This window comes from Ciconia boyciana, chromosome 2 (genome assembly GCF_034638445.1).
Source record: "Ciconia boyciana chromosome 2, ASM3463844v1, whole genome shotgun sequence".
NCBI classification, from domain to species: domain Eukaryota; kingdom Metazoa; phylum Chordata; class Aves; order Ciconiiformes; family Ciconiidae; genus Ciconia; species Ciconia boyciana.
The window spans coordinates 1,218,488-1,244,447 of record NC_132935.1 but is presented as its reverse complement, the minus strand read 5'-3'; the positions used below and the strand labels follow the sequence as shown (position 1 = coordinate 1,244,447).

Genomic DNA, 25,960 nt, shown 5'->3' with positions numbered 1-25,960 from the left:
GGGGGAAGCGGGGAGGCGCGCTCCCCCCCTCCTCGCAGAGTGGTACAACCCAGAGGCGGTGGCGGAGCTGCGGGGAAGAGTCCAACCGGGCAAGGAGGAGGGGGGAGGTGAGCGGCGCAACCTAATCGCTATGGGGGGCGCGCATGCGCGCTGCGCGCCGCCCCGCCCTACCGGCCGGCTCGGGGCCGGAGCGGAGACAAAGGCGCCGCGCCCCCCCCCCCCCACCCCCCCGCCCCGCCCCGGTTATAACGCGCCCCCCTCCCGGTACCGCGCCGGCCCATGGCTGTGGGGGCTACTCCATGCCCGGGGGGGAGCCGGAGGCGGGTGGGGGGCCGGCCGGTATGGCGGGAGGGCGGCGGGGCGGCAGCAGCGCAGCCGGGGGGGTGTCGGTGAAGATGGCGCTGCGACGGGCCTACTCCATCAAGGACAAGCTACAGGCCATCGAGCGGGTGAAGAAGGGCGAGCGGCAGGCGTCGGTGTGCCGGGCCTTCGGGGTGCCGGGGGGTACACTGAGGGGCTGGCTGAAGGACGAGGCCAAGCTACGGTGGTTCCTGGAGCAGCTGGGGGGTGAAGTGGGCACCCAACGCAAGAAGATGCGCCTGGCCAACGAGGAGGAGATCGACCGCGCCGTCTACGCCTGGTTCCTTGCCCTCCGCCAGCATGGCGTCCCCCTCTCCGGGCCCCTCATCCAGGCCCAGGCCGAGGCCTTCGCCCGGCAGATCTACGGTCCCGAGTGTACCTTCAAGGCCAGCCACGGCTGGTTCTGGCGCTGGCAGAAGCGTCACGGCATCTCCAGCCAGCGCATCTACGGTGAAGGCGGCCTCCCCGCTGAGCCCGAGCGGGCTCCTGCTGCCTGTCCTGAGACCTTGCCGATGCCGGCTGCTGATGCTGGGGGCTACGGCGACGAGCAGATCTACAATGCCAATGTCACCGGGCTCTACTGGAAGCTGCTGCCAGGGCAGGCCGGCGGGGTGACAGCAACAGCACGGCGGCGACCGGCTCCCCGCGAGCGGGTCACCGTGCTGCTGGCCGCCAATTTGACCGGCTCCCACAAGCTCAAGCCACTGGTGGTTGGGGGCCTTCGCGATCCCCCCAGCCTCCGCCATCACAACCAGGACAAATTCCCTGCTTGCTACCGCTACAGCCCCGAAGCCAGACTGGGGCCGGCCCTTCTCCGGGCTTGGTTCTTTGAGGACTTTGTGCCGGGCGTCAAACGCTATCTGCGCCGGAGCTGCCTGCAGCAGAAGGCTGTGTTGCTGCTCAGCTCCCCACCACCTCCCTCCGGGACAGGCCCCGAGGATTCCCCCCCACTGCAGACGCCCGACGGCTCCATCCGTGCCCTCTTCCTTTCCAAGGGCCCTGCCGGGAGTGGCTCGGCCGGAGGAGGAGGCCGAATCCCAGCCCCGCTGGAGCAGGGCGTGGTGTCTGCATTCAAGCAGCTCTACAAGCGGGAATTGCTGCGCCTGGCTGTGTCGTGTGCGGCCGGCGGCGGCGGCTCCAGTGGCCCCATGGACTTTGTGCGGTCCTTCCTCCTCAAGGATATGTTGTACCTGGCTGGCCTCTCCTGGGACCTCATCCCCCCTGGCTCCATTGAGAAGTGCTGGCTGCTGGGGCTGCGTGCTGCCTTCGAGCCTCAGCCTGGGGAGGAAGAGCACGGAGACCCTCCGCGTGGGGAGGAAGGCGGTGGGGACAGCAAAGTCTTTAGTGACCTGACCCACCTGGCCGCATTGGCCTACAAGCGCTTGGCTCCCGAGGAGGTGGCCGACTGGTTGCACTTGGATGATGCAGCCCCGGGTACGGAGGAGGACGATGGGGAAGAGGACGCTGAGGAGGAAGGCCCCAGGGGCTGTGGGGCAGAGGAGGATGAGGAGGAGGCAGCTGCCGGAGATGGGGATGGTAGAAGGGGTGGGGAAGGAGGGGATGCCTTGCTGCCCACGGCTCGGGAAGCCATCAAAGGTCTGGAGACGGCGCTGCGCTGGCTGGAGGGTCAGGACCCCCGGCAAGTGGGACCGCTGAAGCTGGTGCAGCTCCGCTCCCTCATCAGCATGGCCCAGCGGCTGCACCGCGGCGGCAGCCCCCATTCCTAGGGCAGGGCAACCAGCGACCTCTCGGCTACCAACCGCCCCGCTTGGGGTTTGGGGCACGGGGCTGGGGACACCCCGGTTGTCCCAGGGGGCTGGCGGCGGAGGTGCCAGCTCCCTTCACCCCTCCGTCACGGGCGGTCCCCGGGGCTCAGGAGGCCCAAACACCCCTGGGTCACCACGGCTAAGGGGGTTACGATTTAGGGCTAACGGGGGTTTTTTGGTGCAACAACCCCTCTGTACGTTGCGTATTCGAGGGTTGTTCCTCACCCTAAGTATATTTAGGAGGTGCTATTTTTTAAATCCCATGAGACTGAGCGGGGGTGGCCCCCTGGTCACTGGCACCGCTAGAAGGGGGTGGATACGGCCCGTGCTGCCCAGTCCCCCTGACCCTGTGGGGAGAAGGGGCGAGGGAGGGACCTGCTTGGCTTCACCATGAGGAGCCGGGACGATGGGGGAAGTTACACTAAGTAATTCCCCACATCTCGGAGCAGGGCTGAGGTGAGGACAGCCACCTGGACAGGGACCGCTCCTGGGGTGCTGTAAGGCAAACGTTCTGCCCTGGAAGAGGCTGGTGACGCCCTTCCCACTGCCAAAACGGAGTCCTGTTAAACTGGGGAGGTTTGGGGCTGGTTTAAGACAACTTTCTTCATGCACTGGATTGGGACAGGGACACTTGGGTGGCATTCAAGAAGCTGTGGCTCCCTGGAGAGGATCACCTCCATTATTCCCATGACAGCCCCGCACCCGGGAACGCCCAGACCACGGAGACTTTCTGAAACAGGTACCATCATCCGAGCATCCTCACGAAGCCGAAGGCTCCAGGGATGGGGGTTGAGGTGCCCCCCCGCCAGGGTTTGCGGGGCGGCTGGGGCTGGAGGACACGTTTCGTGGTGCAGGGGAGATGGCTGCTGGCATGACGTGCGTCGCGAGTTGAGATGGGAGCGGGGAGGGCTCCCGGTGCTGCCTTGAAATACTGGAGGCATCAGATGTGAATTTAGCAGCTCTTGACCTGATTTGGATTAAATTTTAGCCTGCTTAGTCAAATTATTGAAAGGAGGAAAATAAAAATAACTCATCAGTGCTGCCATGCCCCGTGTCAGCAGGCAGGGTGGGTGTTTTTACTTGTCGGGTCTTTGTCTCATAACTTCAGAGTTTATGAAAATTAAATGGATTTTTATTCCCACTTTGGGGTTGTTGTCTGTAAACAGTCACGTGGAGCCATCCCAGCGGGATGGGGGGTGGCACAAGGGGGACCTCCATGCGGTTGTGTCCTCTCAGTGTGGTCTTCTCCATCGTGTTCCCTGCCTCTCTGCAGCCCGTTTAACGTGGCAGGGCCAGGCAGGCACCCGAGCCACTGCGGCTGCTCCCCAACTTGACTTTTTAACTTTATTAGTAGGGTTAACTTGCCAATAAAGGAGGTTGCCAGGGAATTTAGGGAGCAGCAAGGAGAAAAACCACACAAAAAGTCAAATTAGGAGCTGAGGTTTGTCCTTTCCGATCCTGAAACTCCACTGGAGAACCAATTTCAAGAAATGCTTTGGATTAGGGGAGAAATGCACTTTTTTTTTCCCTGCAAACCCAACCAACCTCAATTTCTGGTGTTCATTTTCTGCCACGTTCACAGCCGGTATGCTGCATGGTGTCTCGCCTGTTTCATGCTTCTCCTTTAGCTTTGGTTTCCTACTGGTATGTGTTTGGGGCTTGATGCTGCCGTGCTTGAATGCAGGCTTTTATCCACCAATGGGCTGTAATCATGTAAAACCACATTTCTATTTATTTTTATAATCTTTTGCACCAAAAAAACCTCAACAAAAACATTTTAGAGCTTGGGATGTGGCTCACTGCAAGCAGTAGTTTGTGAATTAAAGGAGTTTTCAGTTGTTTGAAAAAAATGTTTCCAAGCTCAGCAGAAGGTACCGGGGCTGGAGGTCTTCACTTCTCGTGTAGGTCAGCCTGGGTGCACTTGTGGCACCATTTGGCCTGGTTTGGGGAGGTGAGAACATCAAACTATAGAATGGTTTGGGTTGGAAGGGACCTTCAAAGATCATCTAGTCCAACCCCCCTGCCATAGGCAGGGACATCTCCCACTAGAGGGGGTTGCTCACAGCCCCATCCAACCTGACCTTGAACACTTCCAATGATGGGGCATCCACAACCTCTCTGGGCAACCTGGGCCAGTGTCTCACCACCCTCATTGTAAAAAATGTCTTCCTTATCTCCAATCTAAACCTACCTTCTGTCAGTTTAAAACTTGCTCCATCTTTCTTATCAGCCCCCTTTAAGTACTGAAAGGCCGCAAGAAGGTCTCCCTGGAGCCTTCTCTTCTCCAGGCTGAACAACCCCAGCTCCCTCAGCCTTTCTCCATAGCAGAGGTGTTCCAGCCCTCTGACCATTTCTGTGTCCCTCCTCTGGACCCGCTCCAACAGGTCCATGTCTGTCTTGTGCTGGGGACCCCAGAGCTGGACGCAGTGCTCCGGGGGGGGGTCTCACCAGAGCGGAGTAGAGGGGCAGAATCCTCTCCCTTGACCTGCTGGCCACGCTGCTTTGGATGCAGCCCAGGATACAGTTGGCTTTCTGGGCTGCGAGTGCACATTGCTAGCTCATGTCCCATTTTTCACCCACCAGTACCCCCAAGTCCTTCTCCTCAGGGCTGCTCTCCATCCATTCATCCCCCAGTCTGTGTGGATACTGGGGATTGCCCCAACCCAGGTGCAGGACCTTGCCCGTGACCTTGTTGGAACTTCATGAGGTTCGCATGGGCCCACTCCTCCAGCTTGTCAAGGTCCCTCTGGATGGCATCCCTTCCCTCAAGGGAATCAACTGCTTCACTCAGCTTGGTGTCATCTGCAGACTTGCTGAGGCAGCACTCAATCCCACCGTCTATGCCATTGATGAAGATATTTAATAGTATTGGTCCCAGTACAGACCCTTGAGGGACACCATTTGTTACTGGTTTCCACTTGGACATTGAGTCATTGACTGTAACTCTTTGGACACAGCCATCCAACCAATACCTGATCCATCTAATGGTCCATCCATCAAACCCATCTCTCTCCAATTTAGCGGCAGGAATGTTCTGTGGGACCATACCAAAGGCCTTACAGAAGTCTAGGTAGATGACATCCGTAGCTCTTCCCTTGTCCACCAATGCAGTCACTCCAGAAGGCCACTACCTTTGTCAAGCATGATTTGCCCTTGGTGAAGCCATGTTGGTTGTCTCTAATCACCTCCCTGCCTTCCGTATGTTTTGACATGTCTTCCAGGAGGACCTGCTCCATGATCTCACTGGGCAGGATGAGATGCCTCTCTTGAAGGCAGGGGTACTAGCAGTAAGGTAGTAGCAATAATTTACCTGCAGTGAGTGCTGGCTTAATGGAATTTAAGCCGTTTTTGTTAAAACTAGCACTTAGCAAAATGATGGTGGTCATCAGCATCCTGGCTTGGGGGTTGAATGTGCCGTTAAGCCAACCTGAAAACCCAAAGCTCAAAAGCCTTTAGGAGGACACATGGAGATGGGGAATGGGCAGGGGCATCCCAAGCAGTGGGGCTGGATTTGGCCAAGGCTTTTCAGCCAGATATGTTAGAGTGGTGTGGAGGACACAGAAGAGATGGAGACGCCCAAGAATGAAATCGGAAGGCTGCATGTTTCGGAGAGATTGGCAGAATCGCCTGGGGGGGGACCTGGGGACAGGACAGGGACAAAAGCAGGCAGAAGGACAAAGGAGCTACCAGGTGGTTTGGAAACCTTGAAGACCACTGCTTCCTTGCACCATGTAGGTGCCATGAGCCCCTTCCCTGGCTACACAGCAAATCATAGAGATGGGCAGGAGAGACAGGCAGGCTTGAGCTCCATCTCCAGCTTTTGTGCAGCTTTGCTAATTAATTAGGTGCCTTGAGGAGGTGCCCAGGGAGGCCATGCCTTGGCGTGACCCGACAGCCCCATAGGGCTGCGGCATCTCTCTTGGCTTGGTGAGACTGGCATCTGGGGTGACGGCATCGCTGGGGTCAGGGTCAAAGCCATAGGAGCCGGAGGCTCAGCATCCAGCTGTTTCACCAGCGATGTTTTGCCCAGAAAAAGCCTTTCATCTTCAAAGCAGTTTGCAAATCATCACTAATTGCATCTGTGCTGGTGCCGGGAGGCAAACGAAGCTTAATTAGGGCATGCAAAAGGCTCCTTAGATCCTCTCCAGATAGGCAAGCGTTGAGTTTCTACTTCCTTGATGTGCAGCACCCTGGGGCTGAGAGCAGGTCTGGGCTTCCATCCCACTGCCTCGCTGCCAGAGCAAGACCTGTCTGTAGGACCGTGGTGCGATGCTGGTGCCTGGCCGGGGTGTGAGGTGGAGGATTTTTGGCTGGTTGACTTCTCACCCGTGGTTTTGGGATGTGGGTAGCAGCTCCGTGTTCATGCACGCATCTCCAGAGCTGAGCAGAGGAGCAGGCATCAGTGCCGACGTGTAACCCAAGCACTGAGCACCCCTGTTCGGCATTGAGTTGGGAAATCGAAGGTCTGTGCTCACCCCCAGAGCATCATCCTGCCAGCTCCCCACTTCTCGAGGTCCCTTGGCATCCTCACGGCACCTGCGATGGTCCTTCCCTCCTGCTGCAGGGATGCGGCCGCTCTGCCCAGCCCCAGCAGGCTTGATCTGGGATCAGCCCATCCCCAAAACCCTGTCCCCATCCCTGTCCCCAGTGCCATACATCCTGGCACAGCGCCGGTGAGCGTAGAGCCAACGTGGAATCAGCTCCATCCCTGCTGGCCCAGGGACCCGTGGCTGTCACCTCCCCATGGAGGTGACCCCGTGCTGGGTGCAGCAGCCCCCCAGGACTGAAGGGACCAGAAAGAGCCAAGCCCGCCATCGTGCTGCCTACATTTATTCGGTCCCAGCCCTGCCGAGGTAGCACGTGGTGTGGACGTGGGTCCGCACCATCTCCCACCCCCAGCCAGGGTCTCCTGGAGGTGTCAGGGTCCCCCTGCTCCCTGAAGGGGTTCAGTCTGGTCCCACAGGGGACGGGACAGAGGGGCTCGTCCCCAGCCAGGCTGCTAGTCCTTGGCCATGTCGCGTGCCCGGTTGGTGGCTGCCTCCACGGCGTTCATGACAGTGGCCCGCAGCGCGCCCTTCTCCAGCTGGTGCAGCGCGTGGATGGTGGTGCCCCCAGGAGTGCAGACATCTCCTCGCAGCTTTGCTGGGTGCTCCCCTGTCTCCAGCATCATCTTCGCTGCACCCTACAGGAGACCAGGGTGGATCAGAGAGAAGGGGACCTCCCAAACCCCCCCCTCTCCTTGCCCAGGGGGATGGTAGCATCCTCCCATCGCCCACACCCTGTGGGGGTGGACAAGGTGCCAAAGCATCTGTCCCATCGCCATGCCCTTCGCTGTCTCCTGGTGGCCTCATCTTTGGTTTCAAGAGGGGAAACTGAGGCAAGAGGCCATCCAGTGCCTCCTCCCTTGCTCTGCCACCCTGCCGGGTGCTGCAGAGCCCAGGGCAGTGATGGTGACAGGGTGCCCAAGCCGGGTGGGAGCTGCGGGGCAGGAGGGAGAGGAGTGATGCCGGGTGTCCCCAAGTGACAGCACCAACTCACCAGCAGCGTCTGAGCTGCGATCCTGCTGGCTAAGCCACCCGGCATGCCCATCTTCACCGCTCCCTCGGCCAAGGCTTCGGCAAACAGGTAGACCTGGGGAAGAAGAGCATCAGGGGTGAGCATGGCAAAAGGGGGGACCCCAAACCCCAACCCCGCATGGGTGGGATTTCTGCTGGCATGCCATGTCCCACTGGTGAGCCGGTGCCCACCGAGCGCAGGTGCTTACATAGGCCACCCCACTGCCACTGACGCCTGTGTGGATGTCGATGTAGGATTCGGGGACCTCCTCGCAGAGCCCGCAGGAGGACAGCAGGCTCTTCAGCAGGGCAGCTTCCTCATCACCGGCACCGCTGCCTCGGGCAAAGACCATTGCCCCTGCCTGCACCACGCACGGCAGGTTGGGCATGAGCCGCAGCACCTTGGTCCCGGCAGGGAGAAGCTGGGGAGAGATGGGGATGGAAGAGAGGTGCCAGCTCCGGGCAGCGCCCAAGGGTGCCCTGAGACATTGGTGGGTATCACCCACTGGGGCTGGTGGAGAAGCATGGTCCATGGAGAAGGACCTGGGGATGCAGGTGGGGACAGAGCCACAGAAGCATGTCCTTCTCCACGGGCCCAGGTGCAAATAGGAGGAGAAAGAGGAGGAGGAGGAGGAAGAAGAGGAGGAGGCTCACCCTCTGCAGTGTCTGGAGGGTGACACCGGCCGCCAGCGAGACGACAACGTGGTGGGGCCCCACAGCAGGACGGATCTCCTGCAAGACTCCTGGCAGGACGTGGGGTTTGGTGGCCAGGAAGACCAGGGTGCTCTCCTGCAGCACCTCCAGGTTGCAGTGCGTGGTCCGGCAGCCCGACTCCTGCCCGCGGGCAGGGAGAGGTGTCACAGCCTGGCACCCCCCACCCCCATGGGCAAGGCCCGTTCACACACGGGGACACGGCTTGGGGACTCGCTCTGGCTGTGAAGCCACCGAGGCTCTGCCTGGATTTCACCCAAACCTGGGAAGGATGAGCCAAAGCCATGCGTGGGGAGAAAAGGTGCCCTTAAATCATGGCGAGGGACACCCCAACATGCCTCCCACCTCCACGGCCGCCAAGCAGGGTGGCTTGTCACCCCATGGCCCCACTCACCCGCCAGGCGTCCAGGTTTTTGTCCGAGGGAGCACTGGCCAGGATGCTGCTGGCTGGCACCTTCCCTTGGGGAATACAGGGACCAGAGTGAGCGGCCAGGGTGGCCCCAGGGCATTGGGGACACCCCGGAGCAGCCCGGACACCCTGATCTCAGCCGGGATGTGCTTCTCTCCTCCAACCCCAGCCTGATCAGCCTGGGGGACGTGGAGCAAAGGGGGCCGGGGCCAGATCCTGCCAGTCCGGCATGAGCACCCCACAGGGACAGCTATAGGCACCCCGTTGTGTCACGGTGCAGTGACAAGGGAGGTGACCCCAAAAGCAGGGGCCATCTCCCAGCTTCTGAGTATGGGCAGGGCTGTCCCCACAGTGCGCTATGGGGCAGGGACAACCAGGGACACCCGAGGGGGGGGACACAGGACTGTGCCCCCACACTGATCTGTGGGGCAGGGACCCCAGGGAGGGCAGGCACCCCGGGGAGGGGGGACAGGACAGGGCTGTCCCCATGTCCCCACATCGTTCCGTGGGGCAGGGTCCCCCGTACCTGCCCGCAGCAGCCCCCGGGCCAGGCCGCCCGCCATTCGCCCGGCGCCCACGAACCCCACCCGCAGCTCCGCCGCCTCCATCGCGCCGGCCGCCGCACGGACACGCCCCTCCGGCTACGACCCCGAGCGCCCATTGGCAGCGCTCTTGCCCACCCCCGCTCCCGATTGGCGGTACTGGGTATAAGAGGCGGGGCCTCGATGAGGGGCGGGTATCTGCGCAGGTGCGGGGGAGCTACGTGGGGGTGGTGGCTACGTCCGGGGTGGAGTCGCCCAGGTCCACGCGTGGGGACCCCCTCCCCCCCCCCCCCAAACGGCGGGGAAATGGGGAGGGGGGAGACGGTCCCCAGCCCTTCCCACCGCCCCGGGGCTGGGCTGCAGCCGAGGCTCCTGGCACCCCTGGGTGTATTGGGGGGGTCTCCCCCAATGGGGTGGGTCCCCTCAATGGGGGGGGTCCCCCAAGCCTCCTCCTGGACTTGGGGGGCTGCTCCCGGCCTCGGGGTGCTCCCTATCCCTTTTCTCCCGGCAGGATCATCCTACCCCCCCAGCATGCTGTCCCGGAGCTGCTGGGCTCTGCTACTCCTCTGTGCTGCTGCCAGGTTTTTTGGGTGGCTGGGCCTCAGCAGCCCCCCAGAAGAGCTGCGGACCCCCCCAGAGGAGCTGGGGGTCCCCCCACATGACCCCTTCGAGATGACCACGGGTGATGAGCGGTTCCAGGCTGAAGCCACGTGCGGGGAGCTGCCATCCCCAGACTCCTGCCATGATCAGGTGTGGCAGTGGGGCTCCCAACCCCCCCTCCAGGCTGGGAAATGGGGGTCCCTGGGAGCCCCCACCCTGGGCAGCTACTTTGGGGTGCCCCATGTCCATGTAGGATGGTTTTGGGGGGTGAAGGCCAAGTGCTGGGCTGGGCTTACACCTTTCCCCTTAATTTCCCACCCAAAACCCACCCCTCTGTACCCCCACCCTGGCAGTGCTGGGAGCACCCGTGGGTGCTGAGCCCTGCTGACACCCGTGCTGCCGCCAGGTCATGGTGTGGCTCGATTCGTCCTGCGCCAACCTGAGCGAGGAGGAGGAGGCCAAGCTGGGGGTGGACCTGTTCAACCGCCAGGCCAGTGCTGAGGGTCACCGGACATACCCCTGCACCCCAGACATGGTAAGGTGCCTGGGCAGGACACCCCAAATCCTATAGTAATCCAATGCAATGCCCCCCCCCCCATCCCAAACTTTGTAGCTGCAGAGCCTGAGCTGCACCCAGCCACCTCTGCTCAGCCTCTCAGTCTCATTTTGGGGTAAAACCAGCCCTGTTTAGCCCATTTCCCCCACGGCAGATGGGGGTTTCTGCTCCTGATCCCCTTCCCACCCCCAGCTTTGCTCGCTTCCAAAGGCTTTTCCAAAATCTCTTCCCCCAGCACCGTGGGATGGAGATTAAACACTGGGGGCTCATTTTGGGATGCTGAGGGAGTGCCCATGGGGAGAGCCAGCATCCACCTGGTACGTGGTGGTGGGCATCACCGCAGGGTGATGGTTTGTGGGGGGCTGTGGGGCCACCCCCATCATCCCCCCCCAATGTTCACCACAGGAGGGGCAGAAGGAGCTGTGGGAGCGGCCGGCTGGGTGGCTGCGGCCGACACTGGAGACCCCCGTCCACCACAACCTGCAGCAGCTGGCACTGAATGAGACCCTCATTGCCAGTGGGCAGCGCCAGGTAGCCCAGCTCATGGAGGACATCACCCGGCGGATGGGTGAGAGCTGCCGTCTGGGATGCTGCTACGTCCCCGTGTCCCACCTTGGGGACTGACACAACCTCTTGTGCCTCCCTACAGGGAACGTGAGCAGCCGTGGGGCCACAGGGCTCTGGGAAGGGCACCGGGTTGTCCTGTCCGACCTCCACCGTGCACAGGAAAGAACTCGGGATGTCTATTCCCAACTAGGTGGGAACACGGCAAACCCCATTGCCAGCTCTTTTTTGTACCAGGACACCCCTGGGTGCAGCTTCCCCAGCTCATCCCAACGCTGTATCCATCTCCTCCACGTGCAGAGAGCGACCTGACCCTTCTCCTGGCCCAGCAGAGCCGGATGGAGGAGGTGATGGAGAAGCTGCGGCAGGTCAACCGGAGCCTGGGGCTGATGCTGGTGGCCATGGAGGGTGCACGAAGCCGGCTGGAGAACCATCTGCAGCAGTTCCATGCCGTCCTCGACCCAGCCGGTGAGCTGGGTACAGGTGCTGGAGGGCAGATGGGTGCTGGTGGGTGCCAACGCCGGGCTCTTGCTCCCCGTCCTGCAGGTCGAAGCCCAAGTGCCATCTCCACTGGCATCCTACACAGCTCCTGCTTTGTGCTGGTGGTTGTGCTACTGGTGCCCACGCCACCCCGTGCCATCCTCCTCCTCCTCTTCCTCGCCTCCAGCACCCTCGGCGAGCTCCTTGGCATCCCGGCACTCTCCACTCTCCTGGCCCTTGCCATGGCAGGTGGGGACGGGTATGGGGGGACCTGGTTGGGGACTCACCGCTATGGGGGTGGGCTGGGGGTGCTCTGCCCTCTCCCACCCTCTCGCTTCCCCGCAGGGCAGTGGCTGGTGGCAGCCGCCCGCCGTGGTGCTGGGGGAGCCTGGCTGGTGCTTCCCTGGGAGGAGCCCCGTCACCGGCTCACCTCCACCCCAGACAGGTAGGATATGGTTGCGGGGGGACAGACATGGCACCCTTGGGAGCTGCTAGGACCCATCCTGGGCACCCATCCTGGATGTCCCGTCCTGCTGCCATCTGGCAGAAGTCCCCAGGGTGGGCTGCTCATCCCCAGGAGGGGGTAGGACATGTCTTGATAGCTTGCCCACAGCTTTTGGGTGCCTCATCCCTGCTCCCTGCCCTATTTCTGCCCAGAGGAGGGTGTGAGGAGGCTGGAGAGGGGACTGCCATCATGATGGTGACGCAGAAGCTGCCAAGGCAATGGGGCTCCTGGTTTTCCTTCTTCCCACGTAGGGAGTGCAAAATGGAGCTGTTGCAGGAGGAGCTGGACAGGATGGAGATAAGCTGCCTGCAAGGTGAGAGCTGTCTGGGCAAGGGGACGTGGGAGAGATGACCATGAGGTGGGAAGTGTGCTGGCTGTAGGGACAGGGGTCTGAAGCCCCAGCATGTCTCCATCCTGTGCTGGGGCATGTATGTTACCCCAGAGTGTCCCCAAGCTATGCTAGGGCATGTGCAGCACCCCAGGGTGTCCCCATGCAACGGCAGCGGGGGACAGCAGTGCTGGGAGTGTGTCACCACCCATGCCATGTTCTTGCAGAGTCCTCGTGCCTGGAGCCGCCCTCAGCGATGGCAGGGGACCTCCCCAGCTTAGCAGGGCGGGTGTCATCCATTCCTGGTGGCTGGAGGACAAAGCTGAGCTCATGTAGGGTAAGCCTGAGCTGGGGGTAGGTGCTGGGTGACCTTGCTCCTGGGGGCCAGCTGGGTCCCTCTGAGGGTCAGGTCCTCTAGGGCTGGGGTGTCCTCAACATGACGGCACCTTTGGGTGCTGGATGCTCTGTTGGGAGAGGGGCCAGGGCTGGTGCTGCAGCGCTTGTGGGGACATGATGCCCAAGGGAGAACTTTTGGGTGGAGGGAGGTGTCCTCCAAGGATGGATGGCCAAGGGACCCATCCTGTATGACCTACATGTCCCCAGGGGACAAGGGACATCCCCTGCAGGACAGGAGGGTCACCAGGGACTGGAAGATGCCATGTCTGAACCCCTTCTTCCCTGACCAGGCGATGCCGGAGCTGGCCCTGGGTGCTGGGAAGCGTTGGGAGCCCAAACCCTACAACCCAAGCCAGTCTCTGGCCAGCGATGTGTGAGTGCCAACTATAGGGGACATCCCTTCTCCAGGGACACGTTGGGGCTGGTGTCACCTCAGGGTGCAGCCGGTGACCTGACAGTGGGGGGACAGCCCCACTAGGGGCTTCCTGGGGTGCTGATGGGTCTCTCTTCTTTAGGTCCTTGCTGTCCCCACGGTCCCCATGCCAGGGACTCACCAGGGCTGGGCAGCGGTGCCGGAAGAAAGCCATCCCTGGGCAGGACTTCTGCCACGTCCACACCACCGGTTGAGCCTTGCACAGCAGCTTGGCCATGGACTCACCCTGCCATGTTTGACCCTCTACCCCCTCCCAGAGGGGTTTTTAAACCCTTTTTTTGGCTCTTCCAGATCCTGGTGTAGAACACGTGGTGGTGCTCAGGACCCTAAGGTGCCATTCAACATGGGTACGGTACCATGCTGTGGGGCAGATGCTCCTCGTCCCACCAGTTTTATTCTATTTGCATATATTTTAATAAATGCCATATTTACAGCTGGAGCCTTCCTCGTTCTGGTCCCTCCCCCCCATCCTGATGCTGGGACAGGGGTGGCTTTGCTGGGGGCTTCGGGACCATCCCCATGTGCCAAAAGCAACAACCCTGATCACCTTCCCTTTATTACAGCCTAATTACAGGTAATTAGCGGAGTAGCCCATTACAGCTCAGCAGGAGCTGCCAGCCTCCTGCACATGGCCGCCGTGGTGGTGGTGGCTCTAGTTAGTTGCTACCACCCTATCTGGGGTCCCAGCACCTTCGGGGTGCCCCAACCTTCTTCCCCCCCTGCCCTGGGTCTCCTGTGCCGCTCCCAGCAGCGGCAGGAATGTGGGGGCTGCTCACTGCACTCTGGCTCCCCTTTTACTTTGGAAATGTCACTGTCACACCCCCCCAGCCCCGTCCTCTGCCCCAGCAAAGGACAACCCTGAGATGAAGAGGATGATGCCGGTCCCGGTGTTGTGTTGACCCGTCACTTCCTGGCGTTGGCGTAGTTGGCGCTGAACCAGGCGCAGGTCTCCTTCACGGCTGGGGAGGGAGAAGATGGGATGGGTTTTGGGATTGGGAATGCAGTTTGTTCATAGAATCACAGAATGATTTGGGTTGGAAGGGACCTTCAAAGATCACCTAGTCCAACCCCCCTGCCATGAGCAGGGACATCTTCAACTCGAGCAGGTTGCTCAGAGCCCTGTCCAACCTGACCTTGGATGTTTCCAGGGATGGGGCATCTACCACCACTCTGGGCAACCTGGGCCAGGGTTTCACCACCCTCAGCGTAAAACATTTCTTCCTTAGATCTAGTCTGAATCTCCCCTCTTTTAGTTTAAAACCATTCCCCCTTGTCCTATCACTACAGGCCCTGCTAAAAAGTCTGTCCCCATCTTTCTTACCAGCCCCCTTTAGGTATTGAAAGGATGGACCACCCTGATGCCACCAAGGCTAACTGCAGTGGATGGAGGACCTGCCTTTTTCCTGGAGCCCCTCATCTCACCTTGCCTGAAGGGTGTGAACTGGAAGCTGGGCAGGTAGTGCCGTAGCTTGGCATTGCTGGCCGTCTTCTTGAACTGCCCGTCTGCTTTGGTGGTGTCAAACTGGCATGGGAGGGATTAAGGGAAACCAAAGGGGGAAAACCAGGTCTCTTGGGGTGCTGCTCTGGGCCACAGCATCTCTCCTGGAGCCCTACAGCTGCTGGTAGAAAGTGGGGTGCCCCCCAAGCTGCAGCAGCCCTGTGGGGGTCAGCCTGCGGTGAAGGATACAACAAGCTCTCCCCTGAAGTCCATGGCCTCCACAATCGCCTCTGCTGCCTCCCTGATGGAGACTTCATCTTCTTCTCCCACTGTGGAGAAGGGCCATGATTGTGGCTGTTCCTCCATCCTCTTGGAAAGGGGCTGGAGGGGGAGTTATGGGGGTACAGCCGGGGCTTACCTGACAAAATTATGGGCTCCACCTCATCATATTCCCGCAGAACCCAAAGGAAGAGCCGGGCCAGGTCCTGCGGAGGGGCAGACAGCTCTTGGGGGGTTGCTGCTGTCCCCCAGCCCTCCCATTGCAAGGGGACCCAACCCTGAGGATGGCCAATGCTGCCCAGGACAACCTAGGCGGGCTCAGACCCTGCTGGGGTCCAGGCGCTGCCCCCCCCCAGCCCTGTACGCTGCCCTCCCCAAGCTGTGGGAGGCAAGTGCTCCCTGAGGCCACGCATACCAGGGAGTAGATGAACTGTCTCCTGGGCTTGCCTGTGCCCCAGACAGTCAGAGCTGAGCCGGTCTCTGCGGGAGGAAGGAGAGCATGTCCATGAGCATCAGAGCCACCTCCACTGACCCTGGTTACCCTGCAGAGCTCATGGAGCAGGCAGGGGAAGGAAAAAAAAAAAACCAAACATAACCCAACCCTCCCCAAAAAAGCCATAAGAAGTCCTGCTGCACTCACGTTTGGCCAGGTAGACCTTATGGATGAGCCCCGGCAAGACGTGGCCGTCCTCAATGTTGAAGTTGTCGTGCGGCCCGAAGACGTTGGTGGGGATGACGGCGGTGAAGCGGCAGCCGTGCTGCTCGAAGTAACCCCTGGGTGAGAGTGTTGGGGTGCAGGTGGGTTGTCCACCAGCCGCAGTCACCCACCCTCCAGCACAGAACTGTCCCCAGAAGACCCCAGCCAGCAGCATCTCCATCTACTGAGCTCAGGTATCTTCCCCAGCCCCACTTAATTCCTGGGAGCCGCGGGGGATTCCCCTTGCCCTGATAACCGGAGGGTGCTCACAGCCCACAAGGGCTCTCCCATGTTCCCCCCCCGCACCTATTCTGGATGTCGATCATCCTCTTGGCGTAGGAGTAGCCGAAGTTGGAGCTGTGAGGTGGCCCATTGTGAATCTGGGGACAAGAGAGCAGAGTTAAGCAGGGCAGGGACCCCCACTTGGCTGTGCATGGGGACGGAGATGCTCACCATGCTCTCGTTGATGGGGTACGTCGTCTTGTCCGGGAAGATGCAGGTGGAGAGGCAGGAGACCACCTTCTGCACACCCGTCTCATAGGCCGAGTGCAGGACGTTGTCATTGATATGGACGTTTCTCCTCTGGGGAGGGAGAGGTTTGTTAGATCTGTGGGGTGGGGACCCCCCAAAACCCTGCACCCTATGGGTAATAACTCATTAATAACTCCAGAAACCAGAGGAGCTCTGGTTTGGCCCCGGGAGCAGAGCAAGCCATGTCCTCATGTCCCGGCTCAGAGAGGGCAGGGGTTGCAGCATCTTCAGGGACCCATCTGCCGTGCGCTCACCCAAAAATCCAAGTTGTAGCGGATGTTTTTGAAGAGACCCCCAACCATGGCGGCCAGGTGGATGACGTGGGTGGGCTTGTGCTGCTCGAACAGGGCTTTGGTCTCCCTGGCATTCCTGGGATGGGAAATTTTGGGGTTCAGCAGTGCCGAGGCAGCAGACCAGGGGGTTTTCCAGGTGAAAACCCACACGGTCAACTCACGTCAAGTCAGCGTCTCTGGAGGACACGAAGATCCACTCCTCGTCCGGCCGCCCCTCTCCATCAGCCACCACCTTCTCGATGGCTCTCCCCACCAGGCCGGTGCCACCCGTCACCAGGATGCGCTTCGGCACCAGCCCCGCCGCCTCCGTCATGGCCAAAACCCTGCAGGCAGCGGGGGGGCTAAGCTGGGGTCACCTCGGGGTGCACCCCACTATGGACCACTGAGCTCACCCCCACCCTGGCATGGGCACCCATGAACATCAGCCACATGCCAGGCTGGTGGGATTATTTTTTTGGGGGGGGCTTTTACCCACTTCTGCCAGCAAAAGTGAAAAGTAAAGCAGAAGTGTTGTGTTTGGAGGTGACGTGGCCCGGCCAGGGCAGCAGAAACTCGTCAGCTGGAGTTGCTAATTAATGAAACTGGCTGGTGGCCCGTGGGCTCCCTGTGTGCAGGTGGCACTTGGGCTTGGGCCAGATGCTGCCACATGGCGCTGCCCGGCCTCCGGAAATGGAGGCTCACCCCGCACCCCATGCCTCCCTCGAGTCCCAGGTCTGCACCCCAAATCTCCTCCTGCACCCCAGGTCTGCACCCCACACCTCCCCCTGCACCCCAAACCCCAGATCTGCACTCCAAATCTCCTCCTGCACCCCAAATCCCAGGTCTGCACCCAGGTCTGCACCCCACACCTCCCCCTGCACCCCAAATCTCAGGTCTGCACCCAGGTCTGCACTCCACACCTCCCCCTGCACCCCAAATCCCAGGCCTGACCCTCACGCCTCCCCTGCACCCCGCGTCTCAGGTCTGCACCCCACTCTTCCCCGCACCCCAAACCCCAGGCCCGACCCCCATACACCCACAGCCCCCCCTCCCGCAGCACCTCCCACCGCGGGTCCCCTAGACCCCTCATACCCCCTGGGGCTCTCCCCTCCGTCCTGTGCCCCTCCCGAGGACCCCCCACTTCTACACCCCCCCGAGCACCCCCGCGTGTGCGGGAGGGTGCCCCGCAAACACCCCCTTAATGGGGCGGGGGGTCCCGTCTCACCCCTGCACGGGGCTCGGCTCGGCTCGGCTGGGTTCGGCTCGGCTCGGCCCCGCCCTCGGCTGGCCTCGGCTCGGCTCGGCTGTGTTCGGCTCGGCTCGGCCCCGCCCTCGGCTGGGCTCGGCTGGGTTCGGCTAGGTTCGGCTCGGCTTGGCCCCGCCCCTGGCTGGGCTCGACTCGGCCTCGGCTGAGTTCGGCTCGGCTCGGCCCCGCTCTCGGCTGGACTCAGCTCGGCTCGGCTGGGTTCGGCTCGGCCCCGCCCACGGCTGGGCTCGGCTCGGCGGGGCTCGGCTGTGTTCGGCTCGGCCCGGCGGGGCTCGGCCCGGCTCGGCTGGGCTCGGCCGCGCTTCCTGCCGCCCCGCCGCCATCACCGGGCGCCACCGCTCGGCTCCTCGGGAAATGGAGTCCGCGCCCGGGGTCACCGGTACCGGGACCTGCCACAGCGGTCACGGGGACACCGGCACCGCCACCCATCACTTGCATGGGGGTGCTGGTGCAAGGCCGGGGTGCTGGAGCAAGGCCAGGCACTTGCACACCTGCACGCAGCGGTTCAGGGAAAAGGGGTGCAGGGGAAGGGAAGGGGGTGCGCAGGTTCCCTCCCCTCCTCCCTAACACAAAGGGCTCGTCAAAAGGGATTTCCATGAGAAAAAGCTTAATCATCTTTAATGCACTTAAGCTGAGATTAAAAATGAGCAGGGCTTTCCGCTGGATGGTTTCAAAGACACCCCCCCTCCAGCTGGTTTTTCCTTCGGGATTTCTGTGCGGCAAAGGCAGGGCCTTGCACTGCTCTAAATTAAAATGGTGAAGAATGGGATTGAGGGAGACCCAGCCAGGAATTCCCACTTTTCCCCCAAAAGAGATATGGCCCTGTTGTCGAGGAGTAGTAGGATATCACGGCTTTTTCACTCCTTTTCTCCCTCCTCCTTTCTCCTGGGTAAGATCTGGAAGAGGAACATGCCCTTTTCCTTTGGGAAAGTCTCAGGAAAAGCTGAATCCTTGGGGAACCCCTTCCTGGAGGGGTGTGTGTGTCATTTTTTCCTCCTGCACATCAAAAGATGTCACCTTGTGTTCATGACCAGCTGTGTCCCATGGAAATGTCTAGACCCTTTCCCAGCTGGGTGAGTCCCAGCATGTCCCCAGCCCTCCCAGGGCTTTCCCAACTCCAAAATTCCGCTCCCATGAGTAACTCCAGTCCTGGCGCTATTTTCCCCCTCATGATGCAGGATGCCCTGGCTGATCTCACATGTGCAGCCAAGGATGAGGCACTAAAGCTCCTTCTCCATGCTGGCTAATCCCATGTCTGCCCTGCAAACAGCATCACCTCTTTAATCCTCTGTGAGACACCAAGGTTTGGCAAGAAGAAACCTCATGTTGATGTTTCCTGCATGTCCCACTCTACCTGCACCAGCTCAAGGCAGGGGGATGAATCGCAACCACCCCACATCCAGCTGCATCCACGCTTCCAGCTCACCGCATGGTAAAATTACAGAATAGAAGGGTTTGGGTTGAAAGGGACATTTAAAGATCATCTAGTCCAACCCCCTGCCACGGGCAGGGACATCTTTCACTAGATCAGGTTGCTCAAAGTCCTATTCAACCTGACCTTGAACACTTCCAACAATGGGGCATCCATTAGACAAGCTAGGGAAATGCAAAAGGCCAAGGAAGATTTTCCAGGTGCCGGAGGGAGGGTAAGGGCTTCCTGCTGCATCCTGAGAACTTCCGAGACTAATTAGGTGTAACCCCTGTTTCGGCTGAGGAATTGCTGTGAGGTGGCGCAGCCAGAGCTGCTGCAGCGGCAGCTGAATAACCACGGTGCTGGATTTAAATATGGTAATTCTGGAGCTAATTACCAAAGCAATGCTAGGGCATGAGGGAAGATCACAGGGGAGAGGTGTACACTTGCAGTGACCACATGGGATGGAGCAGGACTCTCTTGTTAATGAAATATCACCCAGGCTTCTCATATTATCTAGCAAGATCTTGTGAGCTAAGGATGAAAGCCTGGAGGAGACCCACTAGGTCAACTGGGCAGGTCTTCTGCATGACACGAACCAGAGGACCGCCCAGGACCTTGGAGCGGGCAGGATAAAGCTTGGGGTGGCTTGGTCAGATCCCATCACCATCAGAGAACCACTGCTTCATCTGACGCGTTGTTTCCATAACGAAGCTTCCTTGTGGGTGACCTCTTTCTCTCGAACTGGTCTGGTTTTGGCTCCAGCCATGATCCCTGCTCTGCCCTCCCCATTCCTCCCAGAAAAGCGGGGCAGATGGGTATGAGCTGCCCAAACGCAACCCATCCCAGCGTGGAAGTCGGCTCGTGGTGATGCTGCATGGCTGCAGCCAAGCTCCAGGAGCCCAGGTGAGACACACCAGCTCTAAGCATCCCTCTCTCACTTGGATTTCAGTTTTGTGGCTCTTTTTTATGCTTTTAGGTAGACAGCACACCAGCAGTGAGCCCCTTTCCAGGTCATGTCCTGCAGTACAGCCTGTGCCTCCCTCCATGTGTGATTTTGGCTGGCTGAAGTCCATTTTGTCCCAAGCAGCCCAGCTCCCACCAGTTTCCATAGGGGTTGGGGGTTGCTCCCCACCAATGTGCAGCTCCTTGGCAATGGGATAGTTGTCCAAAAGCACAGGACAGTCTTGCAGAGCCACAGAGAGGGAAGGCTGGGATGGGAACAGGAGCGATGGCCACAGCTTTTCCTATACCCCCTTGCTCTTGCTAATGATGGGAGGTTTCTTAGCATATGAAATATGAACCAGGAGCAGCTCGAATGGAAAATTTGTCACTTGGGTGGGATAGGAACGAATTCGACTCCTTGCAGACTCCTGGTTCATGGGATCGGCAGGAGCTGCTGTGCAGTAACGTCCTTGCCGTCATCGCTTTGCATTTGGCCCTGCCGAGTCCAGTCCTCTTGAAGGAGGAAGACAAGGGAAAAGGCCATGTGTGGCTGCAAGCTGCGACTGCTCCATGATGGGCTTTGGGGCTGCTCTGAGAGCGGGGTCCTGGCTGGGTGGCTGAGACTTCCATTGGGAGTCAGACACTGGGAGAGGTGCCACCCATTTCACTCGCAGCTTGGAGGGGTGCCTTCCAGCACGTCCTTTCTGCTGCGTGCCTGGCTTGGGGTCTCCTAAGGATGGGGTGCAGAAAGCTGGGCAGGGGGCAACCGAAGGGACCTGGCTTCCCCCCCACCAGGGTGGACGGGAGAGAGGCATGTGCTGGTCCATCCATCCTCTGGGCAGAGGACAATGTGGCTATGAGCCTCCTCCCAGCACTCCCTTGAAACCATCTGAGCTGACTGTGCCCAAAATGAGCGGCTCTGGAGCAAGTCTGGGCTGAGACATGCTCTGAAGCATGAGGCAGACATCCCGCCGGGCCTGGCTGCTCAGGCATGTCGCAGGGCTGTGGGGAGGTGAGATCCTGCACCCATTTCAGTCCAAGGGTTGATGTCAAGCTGGCTGAACTCCAAGGTGAACAACTATCGCTCATAAGAGCATGTATTACTTGAGTTTGTCTTCTATTGATTCGACATTACTTTAAGATGAGCTGAAGTAAGCCCCTCAAGGCCAATGAAGCATGTCTGCAGGGGAGATGCGCTATTTACACTAAATCACAGGATAAAAAGGCCAAACAGATCCAAAACCATTCCCTCTCTCCTTGCCCAGCTCCGAGGCAGGTGATGTTTGGTTTTGATTTTAGGGAAGGGCTTTGTTCCTAGGCAAAAGCTTCGTCTTTGAAACGAGGCCGACTCCAGCTGTGCACAGAGCTCTCTGGCACTGTGGATTCCAGCTGCTCTGGCGACGTTCTCTCAGTTTGCTTTTGATGAATATTTCAGTGCTGCCAATAGCCCTGGAGACTGCAAGCTCCCGTCTCAGCCCAGAGTTCACCTGTTTTGCAGGAGCCTTTTATTTTTCACTTACAGAGAGTGAAAAATAAAAACAACAAAGGAGAAGAAAGAGTGAACAGCATTGATGATAAGCAATTTGGGGAGGACCAAAGATCTTTGGTACACAAAGATCTGGGTTTGAGTGCCCAAGTTAGGAGGCACAGAGGTGGGAGGGTGGCATAAGGGAATGTGCCCACCCCACCAGCTCCTTGGCCGTTCAGCCCCACAGGAACCCCATCTTCACAGCAGAGCAGGGTCACAGGATTGTTCCTGCACCTGGTCCTCAGTGCCCCATGCTGTGCCTCAGGGACCTCACACTGAGGAGGATGGTGACCTCACACAGGGGGCTTTCTGTGTGATGTCAGAGCACAGGGATGGTGGCTTGGGGTCTCCTGTGCAGGTGGTCCAGAGACCCTGCAGCAGGGAGGATGGTGGTCTGGAGACGCTCTGCATGGGTCACTCTGGGACCCTGGAGGGAAGAGGAGATGTTGGCCTCGGGATTCCCCCAAGGGATCAGTTGGGGACCCCATAGCAAGGTGAGACTGTGGTCTGGGGACTCCCACGTAGGTGGAATGGTGACCATGCAGCCAGGCGGGCAGTGCAACAAGGACCCAGACTTGTGTCAGCTGAGAACCCTACAGCAAGGGGGGTGTGACCTGGGCACCCTGCATGGATTGCCCAGTGTCCTCGCAGCAAGGGGAGATGGGGACATGGGCCCCTGTGTGGGTGGCCTTGGGACCCCGCCGTGAGGGAAGAGTGTCACGGGGATTGCCAGGCAGTTGACCTGGGGACAGCAGAAAGGGGGGCCATGACAGGGGACCCCACATGGGTGTCCCTGGCACCCTGCAGCACGGGCAAGAAACACAGGGTCTGTCATATTTATTGATCGCAGCTTTTTTTGGGGGGTGTTATTTAATCAGGGCATTTTCCCTCCATCTTACCCCTCTTGAGTCCCCTCACTGCTTTTGTGTGAGGCGTTTGGTTTTCAGCAGCATTTCTACTCATTCATTCCCTCACTCACCTCCCACCCCTCCCAGCAGTTGTTTTGGGGGCCGTTTGGTAAAGATTATCTATTTATTGTACTGGAGGGGTTGATTTTGGGGTCCTGACAGGCACCTTCTGGAAGCTTCCAGGGGCTTCTGCAGCAGCTGGTGCCTGTCAGATGCCTCCTGATTGGCTGGTAGCTGAGGGTGCTGAGGGAGAGCCTGGCTGTCCTGAGGGAAGGCTGCAGTGTGGGGCTGAGGCTGGTGAGCTCTGGGAGAGTTGGTGAGGCCCATGAGAGGCCTGGGGGGAGCGGGACCGGCAGGCAGGGGAGGCTGGTGAGTAACTGCCTTTGGGGTCTTAATTTGGGGTGAGTGCCAAGGGGTGAGGCCATTTCTCTGCGCAGTGTTTGTGGGGCCAGAGTGGGATTGGATGTAGTGGAGGGGAAATGGGAGGTGTGCATGCTGGGCTGTGCACCTGAGAACCTTGAGGTGATGTTTGCATGCCAAAGGGTTGATGAAGCAGAATAGACTAGACTAGACTAGAACAGTTCAGTTGGAAGGGACCTACAGTGATCATCTAATCCAGCTGCCTGACTGCTTCAGGGCTGAGCAAAAGTTAAAGCATGTTATTAAGGGCATTATTTGTCCAAATGCCTCTGAGAGGCTTGGGGCATCAACCATCTCTCTAGGAAGTCTGTTCCAGTGTTTGACCACCCACTCGGTAATGTTTCCTAATGTCAATTCTGAACCTCCCCTGATGCAACTTTGAACCATTCCCACAAATCAGGTCACCAGATCCCAGGGAGAAGAGATCAGCACCTCCCTCTCCCCTTCCCCTCCTCAGGAAGCTGTAGAGAGCAATTAGGTTGCCCTTCAGTCTCCTTGTCTCCAGGCTAGACAAGCCCAAAGTCCTTAGCCGTTCCTCAGAAGACGTGCCTTCCAGCCCTTTCACCACCTTCGTTGTCCTCCTCTGGACACATTCAAGGACATTCACATTCTTCTTAAATGGTGGGGCCCAGAACTGCACACAGTACTCAAGGTGAGGCCGCACCAATGCTGAATACAACAGGATAATCACCTCTTTTGACTGGCTGGTTATGCTGTGTTTGATGCACCCCAGGATGTGGTTTGCCCTCTTGGGTGTCAGGGCACAGTGCTGACTCCTACTGAGCCTGCTGTCAGCCAGCACCCCCAGATCCCTTTCTGCAGGGCTGCTCTTCAGCCACTCCTCTCCCAATTTATACTTGTGTTCACTGTTACTCCGTCCTAGGTGCAGAATTTGGCATTTTTCTTGTTAAATTTCATGCCATTGATGATTGCCCAATACTCCAATCTGTTGAGATCCCTCTGCAAGGCCTTTTGTCCCTCAAGAGACTCAACAGCACCTCCCAGTTTGGTATCATCAACAAACCTGCTGATGGTGCATTCAACTCCTGCATCCAGATCATTGATAAAAATCTTGAACAGAACTGGCCCTAGAATGGAGCCCTGAGGCACACCACTGGTGACCGGTCGCCAGCCAGATGTAGCCCCATTCACTACAACTCTTTGAGCCCTGCTGTTCAGCCAGTTCTTCACCCAGCGTGGTGTGTACCTGCTCATCTCACAATTGGACAACTTGTCCAGAAGGATGCGTGAGGGACAGGATCAAAAGCCTTACTAAAATCCAGAAAAACTACATCCACCGCCTTCCCTTCATCCACGAGGCAGGTGACCTTATCATAGAAGGATATCAAATTAGTCAGGCACGACTTTCCCTTAGTGAACCCATGTTGACTGTGCCTGATGATTGCATTGTCCTTTAAATGTCTTTCAGTAGCACCCAGTATGATCTTGTCCATAATTTTTCTAGGTACTGCAGTTAGACTAACAGGACTGCAGTTTCCTGGGTCTTCCCTCATGGCCTTTTAATAAATTGCAATAAGGTTTGCTAGCTTCCACTCAGTGAGGACCTCTCCAGACTCCCAACACCTGCCCACATTCAGCGAAGGTGAGTGTTTTGTGAGTTATTCACTGTGTGAGCAGTGCTTGTTGGCGAGGAAGATGAGGTGAGGTAGGAAGGGAATCTGTGCTTCTGCGTGGATGGGTGCTGGAGTGCCTGGCAGGCAAGAGGCATGCTGGGTTGTGCTGGGGGTGCCAGTGGACTCATGGCTGCCTCCCTAGAAAGAGGGGGTTGTGTAATTGGATGTACGTAAGTCCATGGGGAAAGATGGTCTGAAGCCACAAATGCTGAGGGAGCTACCTGATTTCCTTGCACTGGACATAGAGGAATCTCATGGAGTTGAGCAAGGGGAGATGCAAAGTGCAGTTTCTGGGGAGGAGTCACTCCAGGTAGCAGGAATGCCTGGGGGCCAATTGGATAGAAAGCAGATTAGCAGAGAAGGACCTTGTGCTCCTGGTGGAGAACAAATGAATTTTGAGGTGGCAATGAACCCTTCTGGCAAAAGGGGCCAACAGTCTCCAGGGTGGCATTAGGAAAAGTGTTGCCAGCCGGTCAAGGAAGGTGAACCTTCCTGTCTCCTCAGCTCCTATCTCCTCCACTGGTGAGGTCCCATGGGTGCTGTGCGCAATTCTGGGCTCCCCAGTGTAAGAAGGACATGGACTTAGTGGATCAAGAGCACTACAGGGCCACCAAGATCCTGACGGGGCTGGAACATCCTTCCTATGAGGAGAAGCTGAGAGAGCTGGGACTGTTTAGCCAGGAGACAATAATGCGCAGGAGGGATATAATAAAGGTGTATAAATACCTGATGTCACGGAATGACGTCGAGGGACCTGGTTCTTCTGACTACCGTGCACTACCAGGACAAGAGGCCATGGGCACAAGTGAAAATACATAAAATACCATGGGGAAAGAAGGCAAGCCTTTTTCAGTGTGAGGCTGGTCAAATACTGGAAGAGGTGGTAGAGTCTCCATCCTTGGAGAAAGGGAGAAAGGAGGCTGCCTATTTGGGCTTCTTGCACTTGGTGCTCTCCCTGGAGATGGCAGTGCAAGCAGGCAGAGGAGGGGTGCTTGCGAGAGCACGAAGTTGTTGATAGGTGGAGGAATGGGGCTGTGAGGGGGGCAGTGTTGCAGACACGGTCATGGACAGGCTGCACGAGCTGACCCAGATGAGGAGATCGGTTAAACTACATAATCTCCAGAGGTACCTTGCACACTCAGTGATTCTGTTTCCTGTGATTCTGCTTGCTGTGATGGCCAGAGAAGGCGGTTGCAGCGGAGAGTACTGGACATAGCAGAAGGGGGGATGCAAAGAAGGAGGTACATGGGCCATGTTTCCAGGCAGGCCGGGCTGGCCCCTTCCCTGCTGGCTTTGTGCCTTGGGAGGAGGAGCCGTGGACAGTGGGGCCCATGTGCCAGCAATGGCCGGGAGGTGCGTCTCCTCAATGCATGAGGCGGCTTCCAGGCTGTGTGGGGTTGGTGTCAGGGGTGGTGGCGAGCGCCC

At 59.0% G+C, this 25,960-nt stretch overlaps 4 protein-coding genes across 11 annotated transcripts; 2 read left to right on the top strand and 2 right to left on the bottom strand.

The window, feature by feature from the left end:
- The first annotated feature begins 178 nt into the window (after nucleotides 1-178).
- TIGD5 (tigger transposable element derived 5) lies at nucleotides 179-3,267 on the top strand. Its single transcript, XM_072851792.1, has one exon. It carries the CDS (start codon nucleotides 300-302, stop codon nucleotides 2,085-2,087), a length of 1,788 nt encoding a protein of 595 aa, XP_072707893.1. The 5' UTR covers nucleotides 179-299; the 3' UTR covers nucleotides 2,088-3,267.
- A 3,673-nt stretch (nucleotides 3,268-6,940) lies between these two features.
- PYCR3 (pyrroline-5-carboxylate reductase 3) lies at nucleotides 6,941-9,427 on the bottom strand. Its single transcript, XM_072851123.1, has 6 exons — nucleotides 9,328-9,427; nucleotides 8,787-8,851; nucleotides 8,336-8,515; nucleotides 7,891-8,103; nucleotides 7,665-7,757; nucleotides 6,941-7,308 (listed from the first exon to the last, which is right to left on the bottom strand). The coding sequence occupies exons 1-6, from the start codon at nucleotides 9,407-9,409 to the stop codon at nucleotides 7,126-7,128; spliced, it is 816 nt and encodes a 271-aa protein (XP_072707224.1). The 5' UTR covers nucleotides 9,410-9,427; the 3' UTR covers nucleotides 6,941-7,125.
- Nucleotides 9,428-9,645: 218 nt separating this feature from the next.
- LOC140647318 (protein brambleberry-like) lies at nucleotides 9,646-13,623 on the top strand. Of its 7 annotated transcripts, XM_072851787.1 has the most exons (12): nucleotides 9,646-10,093; nucleotides 10,350-10,478; nucleotides 10,735-10,816; nucleotides 10,905-11,067; nucleotides 11,149-11,256; nucleotides 11,364-11,531; nucleotides 11,610-11,792; nucleotides 11,889-11,988; nucleotides 12,201-12,361; nucleotides 12,604-12,713; nucleotides 13,063-13,145; nucleotides 13,288-13,623. In XM_072851787.1, exons 3-12 carry the CDS (start codon nucleotides 10,793-10,795, stop codon nucleotides 13,397-13,399), a joined length of 1,212 nt encoding a protein of 403 aa, XP_072707888.1. In that variant the 5' UTR covers nucleotides 9,646-10,093; nucleotides 10,350-10,478; nucleotides 10,735-10,792; the 3' UTR covers nucleotides 13,400-13,623. The 7 variants fall into 7 exon arrangements, with proteins under 7 accessions (XP_072707888.1, XP_072707883.1, XP_072707882.1 ...); XM_072851782.1 differs by lacking the exon at nucleotides 10,735-10,816 and having other exon boundaries at nucleotides 12,300-12,361; XM_072851781.1 differs by lacking the exon at nucleotides 10,735-10,816.
- On the bottom strand, nucleotides 13,560-17,948 carry GFUS (GDP-L-fucose synthase). Of its 2 annotated transcripts, none has more exons than XM_072851790.1 (11): nucleotides 17,648-17,948; nucleotides 16,605-16,784; nucleotides 16,405-16,519; nucleotides 16,073-16,201; nucleotides 15,926-15,999; nucleotides 15,563-15,696; nucleotides 15,338-15,402; nucleotides 15,062-15,128; nucleotides 14,893-14,972; nucleotides 14,628-14,727; nucleotides 13,560-14,164 (listed from the first exon to the last, which is right to left on the bottom strand). In XM_072851790.1, exons 2-11 carry the CDS (start codon nucleotides 16,754-16,756, stop codon nucleotides 14,109-14,111), a joined length of 972 nt encoding a protein of 323 aa, XP_072707891.1. In that variant the 5' UTR covers nucleotides 16,757-16,784; nucleotides 17,648-17,948; the 3' UTR covers nucleotides 13,560-14,108. The 2 variants fall into 2 exon arrangements, with proteins under 2 accessions (XP_072707891.1, XP_072707889.1); XM_072851788.1 differs by having other exon boundaries at nucleotides 16,605-16,766; nucleotides 17,648-17,947.
- Between the last annotated feature and the right edge of the window lie 8,012 nt (nucleotides 17,949-25,960).

Bases quoted from the DNA above. Each gene is read 5' to 3' on its own strand.
- TIGD5 (XM_072851792.1), top strand. From the start codon at position 300: ATGCCCGGGGGGGAGCCGGAGGCGGGTGGGGGGCCGGCCGGTATGGCG.
- PYCR3 (XM_072851123.1), bottom strand. From the start codon at position 9,409: ATGGAGGCGGCGGAGCTGCGGGTGGGGTTCGTGGGCGCCGGGCGAATG. The intron at 8,516-8,786 runs GTGAGTGGGGCC...GCCCGCGGGCAG, and splicing joins AAAACCTGGACGCCTGGCGG to GAGTCGGGCTGCCGGACCAC. The intron at 7,309-7,664 runs GTGAGTTGGTGC...GGTCTCCTGTAG, and splicing joins TCGCAGCTCAGACGCTGCTG to GGTGCAGCGAAGATGATGCT.
- GFUS (XM_072851790.1), bottom strand. From the start codon at position 16,756: ATGACGGAGGCGGCGGGGCTGGTGCCGAAGCGCATCCTGGTGACGGGT. The intron at 16,520-16,604 runs GTGAGTTGACCG...TTCCCATCCCAG, and splicing joins TCCAGAGACGCTGACTTGAC to GAATGCCAGGGAGACCAAAG. The intron at 14,165-14,627 runs GTGAGATGAGGG...CTCCCTCCCCAG, and splicing joins GTTCACACCCTTCAGGCAAG to CCGTGAAGGAGACCTGCGCC.
- LOC140647318 (XM_072851781.1), top strand. From the start codon at position 9,650: ATGGGGAGGGGGGAGACGGTCCCCAGCCCTTCCCACCGCCCCGGGGCT. The intron at 11,532-11,609 runs GTGAGCTGGGTA...CCCGTCCTGCAG, and splicing joins TGCCGTCCTCGACCCAGCCG to GTCGAAGCCCAAGTGCCATC. The intron at 12,362-12,603 runs GTGAGAGCTGTC...ATGTTCTTGCAG, and splicing joins GGAGATAAGCTGCCTGCAAG to AGTCCTCGTGCCTGGAGCCG.